Source organism: Perissodus microlepis, chromosome 22 (genome assembly GCF_051167445.1).
Source record: "Perissodus microlepis isolate ML-2025 ecotype Zambia chromosome 22, ASM5116744v1, whole genome shotgun sequence".
NCBI lineage: Eukaryota > Metazoa > Chordata > Actinopteri > Cichliformes > Cichlidae > Perissodus > Perissodus microlepis.
Window position 1 is genome coordinate 19559285 of NC_140481.1, and position 24702 is coordinate 19583986.

At 39.4% G+C, this 24702-nt stretch overlaps 1 protein-coding gene across 6 annotated transcripts in view; it reads right to left on the minus strand.

The window, feature by feature from the left end:
* Window positions 1-23632, minus strand: part of LOC146362952 (CUB and sushi domain-containing protein 3-like) — a 388582-nt gene extending 364950 nt beyond the window's left edge. For 5 of the 6 annotated variants that reach the window (XM_084918664.1, XM_084918663.1, XM_084918661.1 and 2 more), the window contains exon 1: window positions 22292-23631. In XM_084918664.1, the coding sequence (XP_084774790.1) occupies window positions 22292-22541 (250 nt within the window). In that variant the 5' untranslated portion in view covers window positions 22542-23631. Of the gene's footprint in view, window positions 1-22291 lie in introns of all 6 variants that reach the window. The other variant, XM_084918660.1, reaches the window with a different exon arrangement.
* Window positions 23633-24702: the final 1070 nt, after the last annotated feature.

Consider the following 24702-nt stretch of genomic DNA (forward strand, 5'->3'; position numbering starts at 1 on the left):
TGTGTATGTAGTAAATGTGATCTTTGCAGGTTCCTGAAAGCCCACTGAGCTGTGAAGAGGAGGTGCGATTATAATTTCAGCTTCCCGCTGTTTCCACCGTAGTTACATCAGTACTAAGTACTTCCTACACCTATTTCCCCCGGTGTTCCTTTTCATAACTCTTGCCTCCAAGGGCACAGACAACAACAAACTGGCAAGAGTCACTTTACTTCAATCCAGACCAAATTAGAGTGGCGAATGCTACAGCTATCAACAAACAGGAAGTACTATCCATTCACTTCTTTTCTTTTCACTGAAATCTTAAAATGACATTTGCAAAATTATTATAAGCTTTTGTAAAATGATATAAAAGTTTAATCTACCCCTACCTATGCAATCAACATGTTTACATTTCCGCTTTTGCATGATTTAGACTTTTCGTGTACATATGTACTCATGTGATAGCTGGTTTTAATAGTTGTGCTAAGCAATAAGCAAATACCGTAGGAATGTGCTGTATATAGAACAATCTCAGTGCGGATTTCAAAAATTCTGAGTTATTTCTGTGGGGCTTCACACAATTTTCAATCAAAACAAAAACAAAAGTGTACTATAACTCAATCAAATAAACCATCAGTGGAAGACATTCATTAAAAAGGCTTCTTTCACTTTAATGGACTAAAAATATTGGACTAAAAATGTAGTTGGTTTTATGAAAAACTACCTGTGATTTACTGTTTCATTCTCAGTATTCCAGGAGAATAATAAGCATGCATAGCATGTTCTGAAATAGTGAAGAAGATGCACCTGCGGCTCATCTACTGTGGATATGGTTGTCAATCAGAATTCTAAACGAGATTACACTTTTAATGAGGCACTAAATTAAGGCCAATCAATTTTCTGTGTGTTGTAACCTGTCCAGCACGATGATAAAAATGCCGTGTTTGCCAACAGATTCTCAGAAGTTTGCAGTTCAAGCAGAGATAGTCCAGAGCTCAAGCTCACTTGACACTCCATCATTGTGCATTAAGCAGAGTGACTGCACATCCACAGCAACATAACATTTCCAAAAGCAATAAAAAAACACCTTCTCTGTAAAACCAAATGTGACAGCTGGTTCCCACTATTGCTCAAGGCCCACAAGACAGTAAGACAACCTTTCAAAATGCCATCTCTGACACCAAGTTCACCCAGTGTTTAAATTCCTCATAAAAAAATGATCATCCCATTATCAATATTGTTGCTGATATCACTGTATTTTCACATGAAGTTTTAATTACTAATTACTAATGAATTAATTATTTCACAGTTCCTGTGCTGCAGTGCATTATGAATTTATTCTGTCTGTTAGCCTCACCCATCGAACACGGAAAGGCTAACGCTGACATAATCAAAACCACTGCTTTGTTCTGGAGTTGATTTTTTTCAGTAGCTGGTCCTCTACACCAAGTACACAGTCTGTGTTCCAATTCAAGGCTTGCACCCTTCAAAGGCCATATTTAAAGGTTGATTATATCACATGTAGGTTCCCCCAAACATGACCCACAAATGCATTCTAGGATTTGGTTTACCTGGGATATGAACAAAGCACTGGGTGGATTCTTCGCAGCCCACCCTGTGCCAAGATTCATCGCACACCAGTGTTGGTAGAGCCCAAGTAAAGCAACTGAGGAATAAACTTTAAAAAGATGTACTGGGTTTTTTCTCACTCTAGTAATTTAACTGTTATAACAATCTTAAAAATCACTAAACTTGAGCAAAGTTACATGACAATAGTGATGCAAGTGTGTGTGAGGCCCCGCATCCTTTAAAAGCCAGTACATCAAAAGTTGTAGTGATTTTATAATACCTGAGCCTGTCACCTTTGCTATGAATACCAACATCTCTGCAGGATTTTGCATCTGTCCTGTTTCCCCTTTGTCTAATTTCCATAGGTAGAATACATGGCCTGTACTCTCTATTCAAGGGACTGCTAGTAACTGCTAATAATATTTGTCTGAGATTTTGCCGAGCAGAAGAAGGCGATACAAGGTGTATTTAATATGTTGATATGTTTATTGTGGGCTCTATTATGTTATTTATATCATATTGTGCAGGTAATAAAAAAAAGGTACCCCAGATCGCTCTTAAAAACATTGCACATGCAATGCTCATGAAAGAAAACAACAGACTAGATGTTTTTTTTTTATTATTATTTTAGGAGACTTTCAAAATCATCATATTTCTAATGTTAATTTTATTGAATAAAAGCTGCTATAACTAACATGTATGAAACATCTGAACATCAAAAAATAAAAATGAGAGACTAATTCAGCCCAAATTTAATTGAGAGCACTAATTAATTAATTATTTAATGGTGGATTTATTTATTTATTTTATTATGGCAGCCCTCCCCCTCCATAAAAAAGTTCATTAGATTTGGTACTCACTGCCTGTGCAAAAGTTTTGGGGCCACTCCTCATTTATATTTGTCTAGGAAAATGGGAAATAGGTCCAGCATATTATTGAAACATGCAAACATAGACGGAAGTACATAAAGCAAAAACAGAATCTCTATAATCCAACACACTTGAAAGTCAGTATTTGGTACAACCATGTTTTCTTCAACAACTCTCTTGGTTTAACACAATTTAACCATGGCACACATTTCCACGTAATTAAATTCTTAAGTACAATAACTCATTCTTTATCATGTCAAACGAACGCATCTACATAAAACAAACAAGAAATAATGATTTAAAAGCATAAACACAATGCGTACATGTTAAATAAACAATTTTTTTTATGTGCGCCATGATTAAATTGCAGTATCATTTTCATACTCCTTTAAATGCAGAACCAACTGTAATGGCAAATGGAGGGGTTCTTACATAGCGCTTCTCTACTCTGAGCACTTAAAACGCTTTACACAACTTGACTAATTCCCCCATTCAAAGCCATTCATACACGCACTTTTTGCTATGCTTTTTCCATGTAACTGCTTTCTGTCTAACATTCACACACATTCATTCTCCAATGGATGCATCGGAGAGCAGCTTGGGGTTAGTATCTCGCCCAAGGATATTTGGCATGCAGACTGGAGCAGCAATTTGGTGTCTATATTGTTTCTTTCACTGTATTACAAAACACATTTTACACAATAAAAAATATAATGAAAATATAAAAAAGCTATAGTTTTAAACATATGTTAACATGTTTAAATATCTACATATCTGCTCTCCATCGGAAGAAATGATAGGAGATGCAGGTATGATAACATCTGAAACTGAATTGCTCTATACAAATCCTTAGAACTCTCTCAAGGTAATATTTACATCATTAATTTGAGTTACTGCCCCTCATGACCATAGTGGGCAGATTAGTGCGAACTACATGGCCAACACATAAATCCACATACTTCGCCTTTTTATGGCAATACCAGACCTCTTATTCACTGTATGAACAAAAATAATTTCTTTTTGTATCTAAAGCACATTATCAGTCCAAATGTCACCCATTACAAATGACAGAGCACCAGTAACAAATGTGACTTTGGTTTGATCCGTAGCTTTTCTATTAGATCGGCTTGTCTAAACGGTGAGGCCTATCGTGCTTCCAAAATTCATCAAACTCCAATTAAGAATGTCTTACACACATCTGTAGGACAAATGAACAAATTAATGGATGTAATCCATATAATCCATAATCCTATTCAATTTCATTATGTGGGGAAACAACTGGCTTGTATATTCAATCATAATTGAAAACATAAAATGAACTGCAGAGTAAGGTTAATGGCTTAACCAGACTAGCATGAAGGCTTAAGGGAACAGTCATTTAAGTGAAACACTACATGCACATGCAAAGGGCATCAAATTAATTATATTAAATAAACTTTTCTGTGGTTTTCTTTACATTTTAAATATCTGAACACTTAATCAGAGCGACCTTTGTTTTATTTTGTGACACTGCAATATCTACTGCAAAACGCTTGAAAATTGCAAATAAAAGTAAATGGAGCTTTTATTTAGTGTGTTTACTCCTTTAATTTACAGTTAAAGTGGCTTTGAGATCAGAACAAACTGCTCAGCTGGCTTGTTTCCCATGCAGGCAGGATTTACTCACGTTTGACTTTTAGCAAACGTTGCCTCCAAACCTTGATGTCAGCCAGCATGCATAACAAGTAGTCCATACATTCTAGTCTCATAAATAATAAATGAACAGATAAGGAACATAAAAGAAATTCCAACAACCTTTGAGCTGGTTTTGTATCCCGGTGTCATCACCTCTTTTCCCATTATCTCGGTTAACTCCAACAGAAAAATAAATCATGAAATAAGTGGCAAACTACACACATGGCAAACACTTTTGCTTCAGATATAAAACTGAGCAGAGATCCTTTGTGGAGGCAGGCTTTGATTACTTCTGTGGCGCGGCCGGGAAAAAAAAAAAAGAAATTTTGGTGAAACTGAACCTGATCAGTTGTGTGAAGTAGAGCGAAACATCTTTTGAAAACGCTGACCTCCATGACATATGTGGAGTCCAACGTTCCTTGTGGTCGAATGGATTTTAATTCTGTTGATTTCAGTTCTACAAAGGTGTGATCCTGATCCAGTGACTCAATTCCTTTTATCTTTCAAACCCTTTTATCCTTTTATCGTTCTATTTCTTTTGATCTCAGAAACTAATTTCAGCTCAACCTCTACCAGGCATTTGGACATAGACTACTCCTTAGAATAGCCTTTTCCTTCCTTTGTTTGCTGGAAGATATACAGTAAATTACCTTGGACAGACTTTATGGAAAGGCTGGGAGTTGCTGTGAGACCAAATTACCAGTACTACTGAGTTTTTCTTTATCTTTTAAATATATTCTTATGTTAAGTAATTGCTGTTCAAGTCCACATTGAAAGGTCTTTAAAAGAAGATTAAATCATATCATATGTTGCCATATCATTCTATTATTTTCTTAAGTTAAAACATTTATTAGCACATAATGTAACATAATAGATAAAATGTAATTTTATAATATGTAGTTGCCAGCATTTAACTTTAGACTTTTTTGTGTACACATGTTTCTTCGAATGTAAGTGTGAATAAAAACATACTGCAATGTCTCAAAATAGTTGGTATGGGACCATGTTTACCACCATGTAGCATCCTGTCTTCTTTTAGAAACAGTCTGTAAACGTCTAGGAGGCGAGAAGACCAGCTGTTAGACTGTTTGGACAAGAATGTTCCACTCTTGTCTGATACAGGATTGTAGTTGTTCAGCAGTCCTGGATCTTCTTTGTCATGATACATCAAATGCTTTCAGTTGAGGAAAAGTCTGAATGCTGGCCAGTTTAGCACCCAGACACTTGAATTATGAAGAGATGCTGTTATAATAGGTGCAGTATGCTAAATTATACAAGGCAAAGCATGTTGTCTGATGGGAGCATATATTGCTTTAAAATCTGTATATACTTTTTTGCATTCATAGTATCAGATGTGCAAGTAACTAATTCCATAGGCACTAATGCACACCCATACAATCAGAGAGGCAAGATTTTGTACTGAGCACTGACAACAAAACAGATGGGTCATGTACTCTTTAGTCCAGAGGATCCAGTTTCCATGTTTTCCAAAAAAAAAAAAAAAAAATCCAAATTTTTATTTGTCTAGTCACAGAATGTTTTACATTTGCCTCAGTCCATTTTAAATGAGCTTTGGTCCAGGAAAGATGGCTGTGGATCATGTGGCTTCTTTTTTAAATGAAAGACCTTTAACCTGCATTTTTGATGGCACAGTGAATTCTGTGATTTCTGTAAGGGTTCCAGTGATTTCCAGGACAGACTCGGTTTTTAACGCAGTGCTGCAGGACCATCGTGGGCATACAATACTGATTTTTGTCCTTATATCTAGCGCACAAATATTTCCAGATTCACAGAATCTTGTGATGATTTCATGCACTGTAGATGATGAAATGTTCAAAGTCCTCACAGTTTCATGTTGAGAAACCATTTTTTCCTTAGTTCCACAATTTCTTGATTCAGAGTTGTGAACCTCCACCAACCATAACATCAAAAAACATTTATATCCATACTCAAATTATTGATATTTTTCACATAAACCTGATTAGTTTTCAGATGTTCCTGAAGCTGTTTCTAGCAAACTGTTGCTGTGTTTCCAACTTTCATTAAAATAATAAAATACCTCAGTTTAAACATTTTATAGATTTTCTGTCTTCAGTTATGAATAAAATATGAGTTTATGAGTGTTGCAAACGATTGCATTCTTTTTTTATTTATATTTTACACAGTGCATTTTTTTCAGAATTGGTATAACCTCCTAAGACCCGAACTCTTCCACGGCATGCATTTTTAATTTCTCTTTGATATTTGGGCATGTTGGGGCCCAATGAATGTAAAAACAAAGAATTACCAGATTTTTTTTACCTTATTTTTGTTTTTATGAAAAATAAGAGCCACATATGAGGATATTCGTTTAAATTTTTGATAGAACAGTAGCAGTATAATGTCCTCGTAAGTGGATATCAGGCCCTTGTAGAGCAAAATTGAGTATTTTGGTCTAAATAACCCAAAATGTGATGTCCACATATGTGGACACCAGGTCCTAGGAGGATAAAAACAATGTGCTCAAAAATGTCATAGTGCAAAGAAACCCGAATGTGTTATGAAGAACACACTTTTTGATAAAGGAGAGGTATGATGTTAGGGCTGCTCAATTAATCGAATTTTAATCTCGATTACGATCTGGGCTTTCAACGATCATTAAAAATGACTGAGCCGATTATTAGCCCCTCCCTCGTGCTTTACTCTCGCGCTGCTCCGTGTGGCAAATCGAGCGCACCTCTCTGCATTTCGAACACGTGTCACAACAATAAGAGGACCCGAGGGAAGCTCGGAAAGCTAAGCAGAAGTTATTTGGAGAGGAGAGTGACTGCTGTTGGTTGAAAAGAGAGGTAAAAAAAGCTTCAGTGGTGTGGAAACATTATGGGTTCGCGGAGTCAGACGTGGATCAAGTAGACATAGTGTGTAAACTTTGCTACGGTGTCGTAGCTGCACCACAGAGCAACACTGCAAAGTTCACTAAACATAGATGTTTACATTTTTCATTTATTTCTTATATTGCAAACATTTGCACTGTTATCAGTATTTGCACACTATTTTATATTAATTTTGGGCAATCTTTAAAGTCAAAAAATAATCTTTAAAGTCATTATTCAATACATTGTTATTGTTAAATAAATATCGTCAAATAATCGAGATCTGAATTTCAGTGAAAATAATCGTGATTATCATTTTTGCCATAATCGAGCAGCCCTATATGATGTTTCAACCAAAATTATGGTTATTGTTTTCTATTAGCAACAAAATTGTGATTAAATTGCTTTCCATGACTTTCAAGCCAAGGAGGCACTTAACTACATCCTCTTTTTTTGTAAAACCACATAAAATCTAGAGGAACATTGGCAGCAAATACAACAGCGACAAAGTGTATCAGAGGAAGCTTGCCAAAGAAAAAAAGACATTTTTAGCTTATTGAATATCTATAGCACTTGCTGTATGCTGTAGTGTTACACGAGCCTGTCTTTTCCAAAAACCAATGCAAAGATTGAAATTATACAAAGAATTATCGATGTTTATGTGGAAAGTAATTGTAACAGGAGTTCCACATTTATAAAACCTACAAGACACGATATGTGTCTTATATTGTTTGCTAAGTTTAGAAATATAAAATCGTTTTGCAAAAGTGAATAAATGCACCGTGTCTCAAGTTCCCATGAGTTTTCTTTTCACTAAAGCAGATCATGAGCTTACCAACCACAACCAAGTCCTGTGAGCACAATCAAATTGCACTATACTGTGCTTAATCCAACTAGTTTTCCTTCCTATTTGTTTGACTGCAAATTCAAAAAAGGGACAAAGACATAGGTGAAAAAAAACTTTCAGGGAGTCACATACATTTAACACAGACAGGTGCCAGAATGGGAGTAAGCGTGGTGCGGTGTCAGGTTTGGTTGTGGTCATGCAGTTAAGCATCTGTTCTCTGTCTGACCCAGTAACCCTGAAAGAAAGCGGGAGGAAGACAGTGAGACAGAGAGAGGGGTAGGGTTAGGAAGAAAAAGAAACAGACGGCAAGGGTCAAAGTTCAAATCATTTACTGCTCTCCACTTCAACACCCTGCTAAGCTTTTGTCTGGACAAAAGCTCGCTGCGCATACACCTTAATTTTGCTGAATTTGCTCTTGATTAGACAGATGTCAGAAGTTTAGAAGTTAAGGTTTCATGCATGTACAGTATATATGGCTCATGTATGTCCCTGTGGAGTATTGACACACATGAGCAGCAAGTGAAGCTTTTTTTGGTTTCTGTCTCTACAGAAAGCTATTTTAGAATAGGCTTGCACTAAATACTGCTCTAAAAATACAACTTCTGGACTCACAGTGCAAACATTAGGGTTTGCAGTCTCTTTGGAGTAATTTTATTGCCTATTTTAAGGGACCAAATTACCTTCAATTTAGCTGCTTTGTAAAAAGTTGCACCACAGTGAATCTGAGTGTTGCATGGGGATGCATAGTTCACTGATATTATGACTGACATGAGGGTAAGCAATAAAAAACTGAGGAGAGGAGAGGAGTTAGGTAAGCAGGTGACAGCAGTTGCCTCCAGCTGTGAACCGAGTGCGCCCAGAAACAGCCTGACAGGGCCTGCTGGGGAAATGAGTCTTCTCTGGGAATAAATCCGACAAGCACACACTTGCATTTGCGCACACACACACACACACACACACACACACACACACACACACAAACATGCATGCACACACACATACAAAGGACTCCTGTACACAGGGGAAAATACACATACTTAGACAGAATGAACAAGAGTACAAAAAGGCTCCCAAGGCGCAAGACTCAGACAGGAAATACATCATCACTCAAGAAGAAATGCATCACCTGCAGAGGTCTGAGACTCCTAGCTTAAAAGACTGCAGGATAAGGTGATAGTGCTAACGCATGCAAATGCAGCTTAATGATGATAATAAAGATAATAATCCATGAGCTATATTTCTTGCTCATTTTGTGCAATGTTGCATCAGGATACAAAATCCTGTAGGATTATTTAAGAACAGAGGAGTTAATAACCATAATTCTATACAAAAAACAATCTTCATGAGCATAACAGTATGAGGTGTTGAGGGAGGGAGATTGTGTGCTTGTTTAGATAAGGTTTGCGTGTATGATCTTTGCTGACAGCCTGCTTCTATGAGCACTGTCATCACATGCCAGGCCTAAATGGGGAAAAAAGCCATTCATTTCCATTCTCTGTCTCCAATTTCCCGTGTGTATCCATTTATATATTTTTAATACAAGATAAAAGTATTCTTTTACATGATAATTATCAAATGCTTCCCACAGAATCAATTAAGCTAAGTGCCACACTTTCTGTCTTTAAAAAAAAGAAATAAATGTAAAACTTGCATGAAATATTGAAGGGTTGGATTAGCTCCAATTTAGGGCAACAAATATAGCTGGGTTCACAGACCACTTCTTTGTCTGCTGTACACTCATCAATTTGCAATTTCACTTTTTTAATACCAATAATTTCGATTAAAATAAGATTTATTGGGTTAAAAATTGATTTAAAAAATAATAAATTAAATTGACTGAGTGTTCTATAATCTGACTGTACATATTTTACAGTCGGAATAACAAAAGAAAGACAATTGCAGTAATTGTTTAGTACCAAGTTCTTTAAGGCACTAAGTTAAGGTGATAATTGGTAAACATCCACGTCAATTGTTAAGTTTTCTCACACCTAAACTGGAACAAGTTATGTTGAACATTTATGTATTTGCATTTATTAAAAACAGCTCCATTTACCTCCGGAGCAAAACGAGAAGCTTAGCAACTAGACACTGGGCTTGTCACGATACTAGAATTTCAAACTCAATGCCAATACTCAAGAAAATATTTAACACTCAATACCATACTCAATATCACAGAACAATTCTGCACATGTATTTGACACCGCCCTGTTTATTTCCTGTGCTTCTGGTGATCTGGTACCATCTCTTCTGATAAACAGAGTTGGTAAGTTGGCTGTCACTGTTTCTGCCAAGTTGCTGACTTTTCTCTGCTTTAACCTGAGACTTTAAGAGAAACATTTTTAGACACAAATAATTGTGTTATCCTGTTATATTAACACTGTATATTAACAAGCAAGGCTGATATCGTTTGCTGCCTAGCTCCAAAATTACATTATTGTTTTATTAATTAGCAATAGCTGCTAGCTGCTACCTTAATGATAATTTAACAGACAGCTAATGTGGTTGTGGGTAATTGCTAATAGTTATACAGCTAACATTAGTGTGTGCACCAGTCAGGTTACAATTTAAAACTTTAATGTTGTTGAAACACAGGCTTTGGTGTCCTCATGAAACTGCTTGTACATACTGGAGTGTGAAGTTGTGTTAGCTGGAGGAGGTAAGAATGTTGCAATTGTGTATCTAATATGAAGGTAATTTTTGGTTTCCATTAGTATCTTAGTACAGATTTTTTTAAGAATATTATTTACATCACGACTATCTAAAATGTGATATATATAACAGTGAATTGATGAATTTGCAAAAAAAAAAAAACTGAGTTAGTTAAAAAAAGATAGAAAATTAGTTAGAAAAAGCAAGGCACAGAACCATACAGAATTAAGTACTTGTATGAAAATTTCTAACTACAGCAGAGAAATAAATATTTCTATTGTATTTTGTGACTCTAAAAGAAAAGATCACTGTGAGCAAATAAAATTCTAAATAATTCTCACTAACTTATGTTAGTTTAAGCTTTGCGTTATATTTATCAGTAACATGTTTTACACCTACAACAGTGTTCCTTGAGTAGACATGACGTATATCCAATTATTAGGACCTAACAACTATGACAGACCTGCTTCAGCTGAAGATATATCATAAAATATGATGAATGATAAATTCTTAATCAAAATTGCATTCAAGTTTAATATCCTCTTACAAGGATTTTCAAGGAGATTTTAAGGCTCTTTGACAGAAAAAAAGAGCTTGATCGCCCACATCGTTTTTACCTGGAAGATAAGCAACCTACAAGCCTGTGAAGAAGACTGCAGAGCTTCTTTCTAAACAGTAATCAACAACCATCCCACTTGTGTCTTTTCAGTTCTTCATTGTTGTGGTTGCCTGGGTCCAGACATTCAAATGTGTCCACTCCACCAAACTGACTCATTGACATAGTAGCATTTCATGGCATAAGTCTAATAAGTGCCCCAGGAAGCCTAACGATTAGCCAATCAGTGCCATCAGCGAGATTAATGTCTCTGACAACCACTGTAAGCGATGCGTTATGACAGGGGTGTTTTAAACAGCCGGTGCTTACATGTTTTTGGTACCTATGACACATGACTACTGTATAACAAATGCAGGAGCATGCAAAAATGTCTTTTCTTTACCCTTAAAACCTTAAGACAACCAATATGTTGGCATGGCTACACATCAGTGTCAAATTAAAGTTTATTACATGTAGATTTTAGATTCTAGCAATATACACAACAACGTATAAAGTTATTTTTTTAATAACTTAATTTTAAAAAGTAAATGTTCATTTATTGTATATCCACTACATGCACAGTGAAAACCTTTCAGGACTTTTTGTTTTGTTTTATTTTTGATAACAGCTCATTGTAGCTCATGAAAATCAAAATCCAGTATCTTAAATTATTAGAATATTTAATTTCAAGTTTGAGCAAATTACTGTTTAAACAGTATAAAACTTGTTTCAATACATGCAACTTACATCAAGACTGCTGATTCAGCATTTGTCCAAATGATGAGGGTTAGCAACAGAAGGTCATTAATGAAAAGGGCGGCTATTCACTGAGTATTGTATTATCTAAGCATATCAATGGAAGGTTGACTAGAAAGAAAAATATTGGTGGGAAAAGGTAGACAAGCAACAAGGAAGACTGCAGCCTTGAGATGATTGCCAAAAAAGTTGATTCAAGAACTTGAAGAACTTCACAAGGAGTATACTGAGGCAGGTGTCAGTGCATCAAAAGCAGAAAAGGGGCTACAACTGTTGCATTCCTAATATCAGCCACTCCTGAGTGGAGACAACATCAGAAGTTTCTCACCTGGGCTAAGGAGAAAAAGAACTGGACTGTTGCTCAGTGGCCCAAAGTCCTCTTTTCAGATGAAAGTAAATTGTGCATTTCATTTGGAAATCAAGGTCCTAGAGTCTGACAGAAAAGAGGAAAGGCATAGAATCCAAGTTGTTTGAAGTACAGTGTGAAGTTTCCACAGCCTGTGATGATTTGGTGTGCCATGTCATTGGCTGGTGTTGGTGATAGTTGGTTACTGTGTTGTATCAAGTCCAAAGTCAGAAACCTTCTACCGGGAGACTTTAGAGTTCTTCATGTTTCCATCTGCTGACAAGCTTTATGGAGATGCCGACTTTCTTTTTCAGCAGGACTTAGCAATTGGCCACAGTGCCAAAAGGACTACCAAATAGTTTGCTGACCATGTTATTACTGTGTTTGATTGGCCATCCAACTTGTCTGACCTAAATCCCACAACTATCATCAAGAGGAAGATCAGAGACACCCAATCCAAAAATACAAATGAGCTTAAAGCCATTATCAAAGTAACTTGGGCTTTAATATCACCTCAGCAGTGCTTTACTTATTGGAAAGTAGTCCAAATCAGTACTGATTATATCAACATATTAAAAAACGAATAATTTGAGATACTGAATTTCTATACTCAATAAATATTTCACTTTACATGTCGTGAATTTTTTTCACAGTATTCCATTTTTTTAAAGATACAATATTAGTGATTAAAATCTGCCCATCTATGGAAATTCGTTAGAGTAGATGCAATATCTGTGAAGACAGAAACAAAACGGACTATTTTTTCTTGTTGAAATTTCATGTCAGCTATTGTATGTACTTTCCACAGAGAGAACAGTCATTAAGGGAATCAGTTTCCTCCTCAAGGACTGTCTGAGAGGGGCGCACTCTGGCTGTCACCAAGGACTGAACCTTTGACCGACTTTGCTGTTTATGCATCCACACGTCTATCCTTCTCCGATGCCATTTCCCATGTTCCTTCAAGCATCCATCTTTAACGAAATATGTCCTCCTACCATACCAATATTGCATGTTTCTTTACATAGATTAAAGCAGACACACACACACACCAAGAAGGAGCACCAGCTGGATCTGAGACTGTCTGTCTTTGTTAATTTCTCATCTGCCTTTCTCGTAACGCATCAGAGTGTGTGTGTGTGTGTGTGTGTGTGTGTGTGTGTGTGTGTGTGTGTGTGCGTGTGTCTACCTCCTATGCCTGCGTGTCCCTGCGTGTGCGCGCTTGTGTGTTTGCAGTTACCCTTAGGGTAACACATGCTATCTCGGTGTGCCCAATATTTTTTTGTGTATTTATAAGTTCCTGTGTATGTGTGTATGCGTGCCTGCTCAACATGTTCATGTCATGTCTACTTCGAGTCATCTCTGAAATAATGAAGCGGCTGCAGTGTGTGTGTCTGTGCCAGGTTTGTGTGGAAATCTCATATCTTCTGAACCTCCTCCGTTAATTATTAGAGAAGCAGAGATTTCTCCAATTTGATTGCCCTTTAATCGTATTTTTTTTTTTCTAATTTGAAAAAAAGTAAAACTCTCAGGTAAATTAAAAACACACTTCCTAGACTATTTCTTTTGATAGTTTGTTAACATTATATTCATGATCACTTCTATAGGAAGCTGCCATACCTTTCAGTTTAATTACAGTGAATTATGATTGAACTTGTTACTTGTGTCACCATTCTGTCAATGAGTATTCATAACCGACCTTGGAGGAAAACAGGAATTGTATATATAAAGCTGTTAAGGATCCACAAGACCTTAAAACAGCTGGAACAGCTAACCAGAGTGCAGTCTCCCTTTTTATTCCAATTTGCATGGCAAAATGATCACTTCTTTCAATTTAACAAGCCTGTTGATAGCAGAGACAGCTCAATATGTGCAATCTGACATTTTTAAAAGCATACCAGGCAGAGATCTGAAATACATGAACAGATTTGGCTCCAGCAATTAAAAGAAAACACAACATTTGGGTGGCAATTTGTGTTGCAGGGAATAAAATATGTTCCCAGCTAGAAGGAAAAAATGCAAGAGATTAACACAGCTGTACCATGTGCGTACCCAGATAATATAATCAACACTTATAACAAATTCAAAAAGAATAGAGGTTCAGGTAGGAGGGGAAAAAGGAGAAGAGAATAGGTAAGATGAATGGACAAGAGAAAAGAGAACGAAGGGGGATGAAGGAGGTAAGAGGAGAGATGCCAGATGTGGAAGATGAAAGAAAGGTGGCCATTACAAATTCAGCATGGGTGGAGGTCAGTAGGAGGATGCAGGAGGAAGGAATAATGGGTTAGCAGGAAAGGCAGGGTTGGATGGAGAGAAAAATGCAATTGAATATGGATCAATCAATATAGAGAAAAAATGTTCTTGGTGACCACTCAAAAAGTAGGTTTCACTAAACTGGTTTATTCAGAAGTACGCATAAGCCAGGGAAGTATATAGTTTTCAGTAAATGCTACAAAATTAACTAAAAGGGACAACTAAATAATACTGCCTACAGATCTAGTTTGTTTGTTTTGTTTTTTGGCTTCAATTGGGTCACGATTTTTGGGTTCAATTCAAAATTCTTCAGAACAGAGTTACATCCACACGGGTGCCAAACTGTTTTCAGACAGCCTTAGCTATGGTGATAACATAAAAGTATGCAGGTTGTAAAGGAATAGGAGGGGAAAGAGAACAGGCGAGACCACAATTTACATCAAAAGTAGCGAAAAGTGATACCTCTAACTGGAAGTTCAATCCCCTCTAATGTTATCAAAGGTAAAATATCAAAGGTACACAAATCTCACATATGTTCATGGGTTTAGGGGTGACAGTTATCACAAGATTACATTCATGAGAAAGTAACTTGCATTATAAACATAAGCTTTCTGGGGAAATCAATGCTTCCTGTTTGACCATCAGGTATAACATAATGAAGAAAATCTCAAGAGAATGTTCACAACACATTTAGCACCTTAAAGCTGGATGATATACCGATAAGCAAAGGACACCTACAGGAGGAAGGTGGAGCAGAAGTTGGAGAGGAACAATATGAGGGAGGTCTGGAATGGTGTGAAAACCATCACAGGCCACAACACCAAGAACAGCACAGTGGGGGGGGGGGGACTGTGGAGAAGGCAAACGAACTCAACAACTTCTTCAACAGGTTTGACCAGCCCACAACCCCCCCACCCTCACCCTCACCTTTACTACAGAGCCCTCTCCCTACTCTCCTACCTCCCTCGCTTCCCCCCCCCCCCCCTCCCTGACACTATGACATCCCCCCCTCCTCCTTCTCCAACCCCTCTCTAAACAGCACGACAGAACTCTCTCCCCCCCCTTCCAATCATCTCCCAGTGTCACAGTGGATCAGGTCAGGAGACAACTGAGGAAGCTTCACCCCAGAAAGGCAGCAGGCCCAGACAAGGTGTGTCCTAGGATGCTAAAGGCGTGTGCTGCTGAACTTGGGGAGCCGCTACAACGAGTCTTCAACCTCAGCCTGCGACTGGGGAGAGTGCCCGCCCTATGGAAGACATCCTGCATCGTCCCGGTCCCCAAAAAGAACCGGCCCAATGAGCTGAATGACTTCCGACTGGTGGCACTGACGTCACATCTTATGAAGACTCTAGAGCGGCTCTTCCTTAACCTCCTCCGACCACAGGTACAACATGCCCAGGACCCACTACAGTTTGCCTACAAGGCAGATGTCGGTGTGGAGGATGCCATCCTGTACCTCCTACACAGAGCCCACTCACACCTGGACAAGGGAAAAGGCACGGTCAGGATCCTGTTTCTTGACTTTTCCAGTGCCTTTAATACAATCCGGCCCTGTCTGCTCCAGGAGAAACTAAACAGGATGCAGGTGGACCCCTGCCTGGTCGCTTGGATCTCCGACTACCTCACCGACAGGCCACAGTACGTCAGGCTGAAGGACATCGCGTCGGACACTGTGGTCAGCAGCACAGGAGCACCACAGGGAACTGTGCTGTTCCCTCTTCTCTTCACCCTGTACACCTCTGACTTCTGCTATAACTCTGAATTATGCCATATTCAGAAGTTTGCAGACGACACGGCCATCATGGGGTGTATCTGGGATGACCAGGAAGAGGAGTACAGAAGCCTGGTGAGGAACTTTGTCACATGGAGTCACACAAACCACCTGCAACTCAACACTTCAAAGACCAAGGAACTGGTTGTGGATTTCGGGAGTTCCAGACCAGGTCCACTGCCAGTTCAGATAGAGGTGGAGGAGGTGGAGGTGGTCAACACATACAAGTACCTCGGGCTGTGGGTGGACAACAAACTGGACTGGTCATGCAACACGCAGCACCTGTATAAAAAGGCCAAAGCCGACTGTACTTCCTCAGGAGGCTGAGGTCTTTCAACATCTGCAGGAAGCTCCTGAGGATGTTTTACCAGTCAGTGGTCGCAGGAGTCCTTTTCTATGGCGTGGTGTGCTGGGGGAGCAGCACAGCAAAGAAGGACTCATCCAGGCTGGAGAAACTAATCAGGAAGGCGGGCTCTGTGGTCGGCATGAAGCTGGACACTCTGGTGACAGTGGCAGAGAAGAGGACCTTAAAGAAACTGATGGACATTATGAACAATGCCGGGCATCCTCTACACACGGTCGTAAACAATCAGAGGAGCCTATTCAGCGACAGGCTGCTTCTTCCAAAGTCAAAAACCAACAGACTTAAAAACTCCTTTGTCCCACACGCCATCAGACTGTTTAACTCCTCACTGGAGGGGAGAGGGAGGAGAAACAGGGGGACAAGGGAGGGCGGGAACAACTGAGCTGTAGGTGCTTCTCTACACTGTGCAATATTTGCAATATTTGTTTTTTGTTTTTGTTTTGTCTTTTTTCATATATTTGACTGTGCAATAATCACTGTGCAATATACTCACTCAAATGAGCAATCCTATTTATCCATATTGTATATTCTGTATCTGTATATATGTATATGTGTATATATGGTGTATTTATGCTTATATCCTTACTCTCATTCCCCTTAATGTATCTGTAACATGCAACTTCTTTCGGTGCTTTGCTACTGGAAACTGAATTTCCCAGAGGAACCCACCCGAGGGATTAATAAAGTTTCATCTAATCTAATCTAATCTAATCTAATCTAATAGCAAAACATTGTGATACTTTGGTGTTAAAAATGGTGAAGGCCAGTGTTCCACACCCTGAAGGCACAGTGTGCATGTCAGCATTTTGTCATTTTCTCTCCCATGTTTTCTGTACCTTTGAATTGACAAGACGTGGCTGAAAGTACAAGTACCTATGTCAACTGTCAACAGCAAAAACGACGGACATATGGAGTAATTTTCTTTCACAGTCGACAGTGACAGACAGCCAGGAGACACTACAAGTCCGTTCTTTAACACAAAAAACTTGGCAAAGCATCGGAAAAGCAGTCTAAGAGCAATGACACTCATTTGGATTCATCTTTCAGTTTGACTGGCAAACATCTCAATATGCAAACCCAACATTTACACTAGTAATGTTAACTTACTTACAAATGGAAAGCTGCTGCAAATCACGTGTTCGAAAAATGCAGATCTTGAAAACCACCTGCACATTTATACTACCTATACATCTTTGCACCCAGTAGAGCACAAACCTCTGCCAAGGAGATGTACGGAGTCCTACCGCCGTTTAATAAGTGAGAACTACTTCAAATTTAGAGTTAACTATGAAAGAAATCACATAAATTCAGGTGTAGGTGGCAGCAGCAAAAAACACTTAATAGAACATAAATAAGAGGGTTACTGGGCATGAAATAAAGCAAACATAAATGGCAATGACAGCACGTCTGGCACTTCAGGGTAATAAAAAAAAACAAGTGAGGATTATTAGCCTGCACACAAGTGCATTAAAGTAGACTGGGTACAAATGACTCTCTACCTGCTTGGTGGAGGTCTACACTCTACTGAGCACATTTTCTTTTTTCATTTTGTCAAACTAGATTCCCACAGGATCATTAACAAAAACTGGATCTTGGATGTTTTAATTATTAAAACTGAAACATTTCAAGCTCCATGTCACTTACTTTTCTTGGTGCTTTAGGTTTAGTCATGTTTCAAAATAGGCACTGAAATATTTCTATAGGTAAGGCTCAAACAGATGAAGAAACAATAAGCACAACAGTTAAAAAAAGGTGGTTAGAAGTAGTAAAGGACACAAAAGACACGAGCACAAAGGTTGAGAATGATCAAGATTAAAGTAAAGTAGTAAAGAGTGAGATAAGAAGTGAGACAACCTGAGCCCAGGTTTTTGTTAAAGAAACCGAAATTGGTAATTGCCTTACATGCTTACCATTGAACCTCGCCTCATCTTCTCCTTCCTCTGTCTCTGCAAGCCAAAAGTATTTATACGATTAAGAGGCTGACTCTACGACAGACACATCTTCCTCCCTGAGAAACCAGCCATGAGCCACAGGATTAAATGTGTGTTAGAAAGTCTTTGCTGTGTGAGCATGCTGCTCTGGCTCATTATGAACACAGTGTTCTAATAGTCCAAATGTACAATGTGTCTAGCAGAGACAAAAAGTTCCCTCTGTAAGTTTCAGCAATAAGACATAGTATCAATTGTAGATAGAATATCAAGTGATTTTTGCCCCCCAACTAACACAGATAAATGATCAGTTGGGGCATATTAATAGACAACATCAATCAATGACTTATAATCAGCATCAGGGTTGTGGACTGCTCCAATCATTCTTTGATATGCAGAGATGAGCTATAAAGCCTGGGTGGTGGACCGTTTCCCCGTGCCTTAGAGCCTTTGCAATTTAACACTGATGACCAGCATTAAATTACTAGATGCTACCAGAGGATGTCTGATAAATTTCAATTTCTTCATGTTGCAAGAACAAAGTACTACATGGCTAATCAATATAAATTAAATTAGCTATTTTTAGCCTTATGGGTTAATTGCATGGTCACATGCCTGAGTCTAGCTATCAGCAGAAACAGTATGTAATTCTACACCCTACTGATGACTGGAAGACAATGACCCGACTGTCTAATTGATAATTGGTCGTATTCAACTAGTCAGCGTTGGTCCTTTAAATTGGGTGCTGATGAGATCTATAGTGTCATTAAAAAAATCTCTAAGGTTATATCTCTGGTGGCACTGCTGAAAAACAGCTCAAATCCAAATTTGCTGCGCACATGCAGGTTGAGAGGTTGGACACAGCTCTCGTTTTGATTCTGACAAGTTGAATGTAGCCCAGATTACATTTAGGTCTGGGAGACGGTGAAAAATGTGTGTGGGTTTTTCCTTGCGTGCATGTGCACATGTGCAATTTAGTATGTTTGGTGAGTAAATTAAGCCTCTGGAGCCACAGGACAAATCTGACAGATGAAATGAAGAGAGGGAGCCTAGAGGAGAGCTGAGAGCACAGAAGAAATGCTGAGCGGAGGAGAGAAAAATAGAGGAGCAGGCGACAGGAGAAGGGGTGAGAGGAGAGGTAGAGATGAGCTGAGGAGAGCAGAGCAGCAGGGAGGAGGAGGAGAGCTGAACAGATGAAACGGAGAAAGGACAAGTGGCGAGAAGAAGAGCAGAGTACGAGTACAGCAATTTTTTTAAGATATACTGTTAAGAAAAACTTAATTTTAAACATAACGAAAGAGTAGCACTTTTATAATCACCTCTCAGATACATAGAGTCCAAAGAAATCAGGAGTATTGAAACCTTTCATCAGCTCTCTCCATGAATGACCTCTTTAAAGTCCTTTCATTGCACAAAGACTTTGAGGAACACCGACTCCTCAATTAAAGTCCCGCATCATGACAAAAGATGCTACTTCTCCAGAAATGGTACTGTATCTTTGTGTCAAATGTGTTAAGCAAGTTGAAAAATTAATGTTTTTGTCCACTGGCTACAGCAGCGTGTGAATCCATTACCGCCTTGTTCATTACTTTACCTTCCAGATTGCTTTTTAGAATAGAATTGCAGGTCCATACAATGATTGGTTACCTGCCAATGGCCAGTGGAGTAGACTAATTTGCCAGCCACAGCCAAAATGTAACAGCGTTTGGCTGGTGGCTGCTTTTAATTTTCCAGCTTCTTTTTAAAGCCTTGGTCCTGAAAATGTCAGCATGGATCAAGGGGACATTTAATTACACATTTATTTACTTTTTATTCCAGCCTCTGTACATTTAAAGAAGGCTTTATTTGCCCGCTTGCTTTGCCAGCTTCTATACCTTTGACATTCGATTGATCCTAATAAGAATTAGCATTTCTCTAAAGATACTCTTTAGACTGCTTTAAATAAAACAGCTATCCCAAGAAGTATTTTTAAAAATATCTGCTGCTATGAGGTCTATCACAGGCTTGACAGCTGCGAGGAGATCAGTGCCAGGATCTGTGCCCCCGAGGGTTTAAAATTAGATCTTCTGCGCCTGAGGAAATCCTACCTTTCTTGCCTTTGTTCAGTTGGCACCCTACAAATCACAATCTCTCATCTGTCCATCAAAGTGAACCATAACAAAAAAAAGTATTTTTGAAAACGGCAACAAAAAAAGTCTGGAGTTTCCTGGGTGTTATTTTTTTAGCGTTAAACTACAACACTGCATGCTGTGATGGTGCAAAACCGCGCGTCTAGACCGTCCCTGTGTCGATTCGCTTAATCGCTGTAGAAATCCATCGTATTTCTGTTCAGTCAGCCTACACACAATCTCCCCGCACTGGAGGATGATACAGACTTTGCAATGACAATGACAAACGGTTCTCAGTAGCTTCCACTGGAGCTGGATTTTTGAGGTTTCCTTTTCCTTCTTGTGCAATTTTCAGGCTTAGTCTATCCCCTTATGAAGCCATATTTTCTTATGAAACTACCTTAGCTGGGTGTTATCAGAAGCCCATAGAGGGGGCAGGCTTAGTTAGAAACCTGGTCCTGCTCGAGTCTCTAAACTTGTTCTGTCTTCTTCCTATCGTGTTATTTCTCCCTCTCTCTGTCACTCAGCTCACCTTCCCTCTTCCCACATCCCTACTTCCTCTACTTCTTCTCTATCCATCTTTTCCCTCTTCTACACCATCCTTTCCTCTAGATGCGATGATTAAGACTCGGTTACTCTAAACACCACAAAAGCCTCACCTGACGCAGCAGTGACTGCGTTTGCCTGGGTGTGTGAGCTCACTCAAATGTGCGCGTTCATACGACATTTTTGAAAAGGATCAGAAAGACAGGACTAAAAATGGAAAGCAGGGAAAGACAGACAAAGAAGGCAGGAGAGGGGGTGCCACGCTGTGAATATTTTAACATTTTATTTCACTCAAGAAAGGAAAGAGTGGGAGCAAGTGAAACAAGGAAGAGAGAGGGAGGGGGAAGAGAAAGAGCAAGGACAAGGACAGAAAGTGTCTAAGATAGAAAAGAAAAAGAGGTGGTGGGGGGGACACCAGAATTATATAACATCTTTTGACTGAAATGCAGTTTCAGAAAAAAAAGAAGAAGAAGAAGAAATGGTCATGGTGGAGGAGGTTTGGGAATAAAATGCTGTGTAAGGCTTGGGCCTCATCACTAGAAGCAACTCACGTTCACACTCATGCACACACCCACACACACACAGACAAACACACTCCCGCACACACTTTAGTATAAGCAACTCACGTTCGCTGCCACAGCCCAAGAGCTACCGCAAGAATATTTATTGGCTACCAGCTCAATGGCTGTATTGAAGAGAAGGATGAGAGAGAGAGAGGGAGAGAGAGAGAGAGAGAGAGAGAGAGCAAACTGAAGCAACCAGAAAACGAGGAAAGAGGGAGAGAAGCTGTTGCCTGTTCCACTCATCTCTCCCTCTTTCCCTTCATCCTACCTGTATACCAATTCCTATTTCTCTGCTTTGCCCCGCAACACACCATACATCCACGCATACATCCCCAACCCCTTCTCACTCACACTCTTGCACCGACACCTCGCAGACATCCTCGCGCGCACGCAGACACCTCTCGCACACTAGCAGAAGCACACCCACACTTTCCTCTTTACAAACGCGCGCGCGCGCTTGACTGCATCAGTAAAGAAAAAGAAGAAAAAATTAAAAGAAGAAGAAGAAAAAAATGTACTACCGGCCATTCTCACTCAAACCGTGTGACTGCGTGTGGGTTCGCTTATTAACTGTCTGTGTATGCGCGCGTGTGTCTGTGTGTTTGCGGGTGTCGCATCCCCTTACCTTGGGCGCGCGATGAGAGCGAGCAGAGAACGAGACTCCACAGAAAACAGCGCATCGCCGTCATTCCTCCGTCCCTCATCCTCTCGTTCGTCCCCCTCATCCTCCTCTTCGTCGTCACCCTCTTCATCCTCCTCGTAGCCGACGAGAGGTGCGTGAGACAGCGTTCCGTGCCGCTATTAGTAATATTATTAGCATCAATACATCTTCCGTGAGCCGAGCTCGAGCCCTCTAAGCTCTCACCGGGCCGCATGCTGCTTCACATCCAGAAAACGGAGGGAGAGAGAAAGAGAGAGAGTGGGAGAGATAGAGAGAGAAAGAGAGAGGGGGAGAGAAACGGGAGACGCGTGCGTTTTCTTTGCCGCCTCCTTCTAACATAGACTAGATAAATCCTTCATATCCGAAAAAAATCTAATAAATTCAGTCAACATCCACCGAGGGAGAGAAAAAAAGCCCAGAGAAGCAGAGGGGTGGAAGGGACGGGCGCACAGGTTGCCTCTCTGTCTTTAAATCCACTCTCCGCTAGGTTTTAGCGGTGCTTGTCGTCAGTATCTCTCTATTCCGTCCCGTTCCATTGCAGAAAAGTGATAGAGAGGGAGGGAGAGCTTCAAATCCACACTTCCCCTCAGCTGCATCTCCTCTTCAATCTGAAAATATTAGGCTCTGTGGCGTTTTCCCTTCTTATATGCCTCTCCTCCTGTGCTCTTATGTATACTGTGCGTCCCCTCTTGTTCTGTCTTTTAAAAAATATGTATATCCCCTTGACTTTTTTTTCTTACCGCTGAATATCTCAAAAATGAACAGGGATATCTGTTTTTTAATAGGGTATCTGTTCGGAAAATCTTCCTCTCTTCCGTGCGTGTGTCAAAGCTTCTTTTTCTTTCCCTTCTCTGCACCTCCTTTCGCTTTCTTTCTATCTTTCTTAATTTCGTTCTTTCTTCACAAACAATTGCGCTGAAAAAAATGTATCTTTACCTCCCCAAATAAGAGAAATTGATCTCACCGTTTCTCATTCATTCGACTTCTTTTCAAAAAAGCGTCACAGTCACTGCGTCTCATTATCCTCACCAAACAAGTCAAACCGGAGCTCGCTCGTGATGTTGAGCCAGTCCTTAAGTTCTCTTGGGGAAACCAAACGAGGAAAGGATAGTGAAAATCCCTCTTGTCAGAACCCCTAGGAGACGTGCATCGTTCCCTCTGCTCGGTGTGCTGTGGTCTTCTCTCCTGGTGTACTGGTTGGTGCGTCTCTTCCCTCTGCGCTGATACAGGGATGCTGCTTTCAAGAGCTCATCGTAAGCTCCCGCTTCTATTCACGTGCGTTTGGTCGGAAATAATAGCCTAAAATTGACTCGGTGTCACTCTTTGCCACTGCAGCTCTGTGAAAATGACAGTGTTCATTGGTTTACACCGGTGTCAGGGAATGGTTTCTTACCAAAACTGAACGTCTAGTCAAAATTTATTCTAAACGGGGGAAAAAAAATAACAAATACTCAAAAGGTACATCTTAAAGCAAATGGTAATTAAACTCATAATTAGTAACATGGGCCAACTAATGATCAACTAACAGTCATCACTCAATTACTCCATTTGTCTTTTGAAATAAAATCAATACAAGGAGGAAAACGTGGGCATTTGGCGGTAAATGGTAGACGGAAATATTTGAGTGTATCTAATGCCGACTGAAGTGCACTGCTGATCCCTTGAAGGCATCTAAAATACTTTAAGCTAATGCCTTGAATATGTTTAGAGGCAATGCCCTATTTTGGTATATTTGCAGAGCTCCTTGCCTCCACTTTATATTAACAAAGTCCACAGGGGAAATGTGTAAATGCACCAAGTCATTACCAAAGAATGATAACATCATAATAGTTTGCAAGTGGGTATAAATAGCATGCCACTTCAGGCACATTTAGCTTACCATATCTATGCAGTAAATGTATCTTTTTTTGTTTTTCCTCTCCCCAAAAGGGTAGGAAAAAAGGGTAAGAAATAATGGACTAAATACAAAGTAACATGGAGGCAAGGCAAAGAGATGACCATGACTAAACACCCAACAGGTCAGGTCCCTCCAGTGTGCAGTTTTAGAGTTTATGTATTTATTTATTTAGATTCATTTCTTGCTTTTTTATATGCTGAAGGGAAACAATTGGCATAGGAAAAAACACATCGCTGTGTCATGACTTTTATCTGTTAAAGCCTGGATTAAAATCAGAAATGTCCAAAAAAGAAAAAAAGTCTACATATGGTTCTATGATTTCTGTTACAGCCTTATGTTCATACTTAGCAGGCTTAAAAAGGCTATGTGGGTGGATGAAGACCTTGATGAGCCAATGCTGCTTGCTCCATTGACACCGAATCCAAATAATCTTTAAGCCTGCTGTCTATATTAAAAGAATCCAATTTCTCCACCTTCC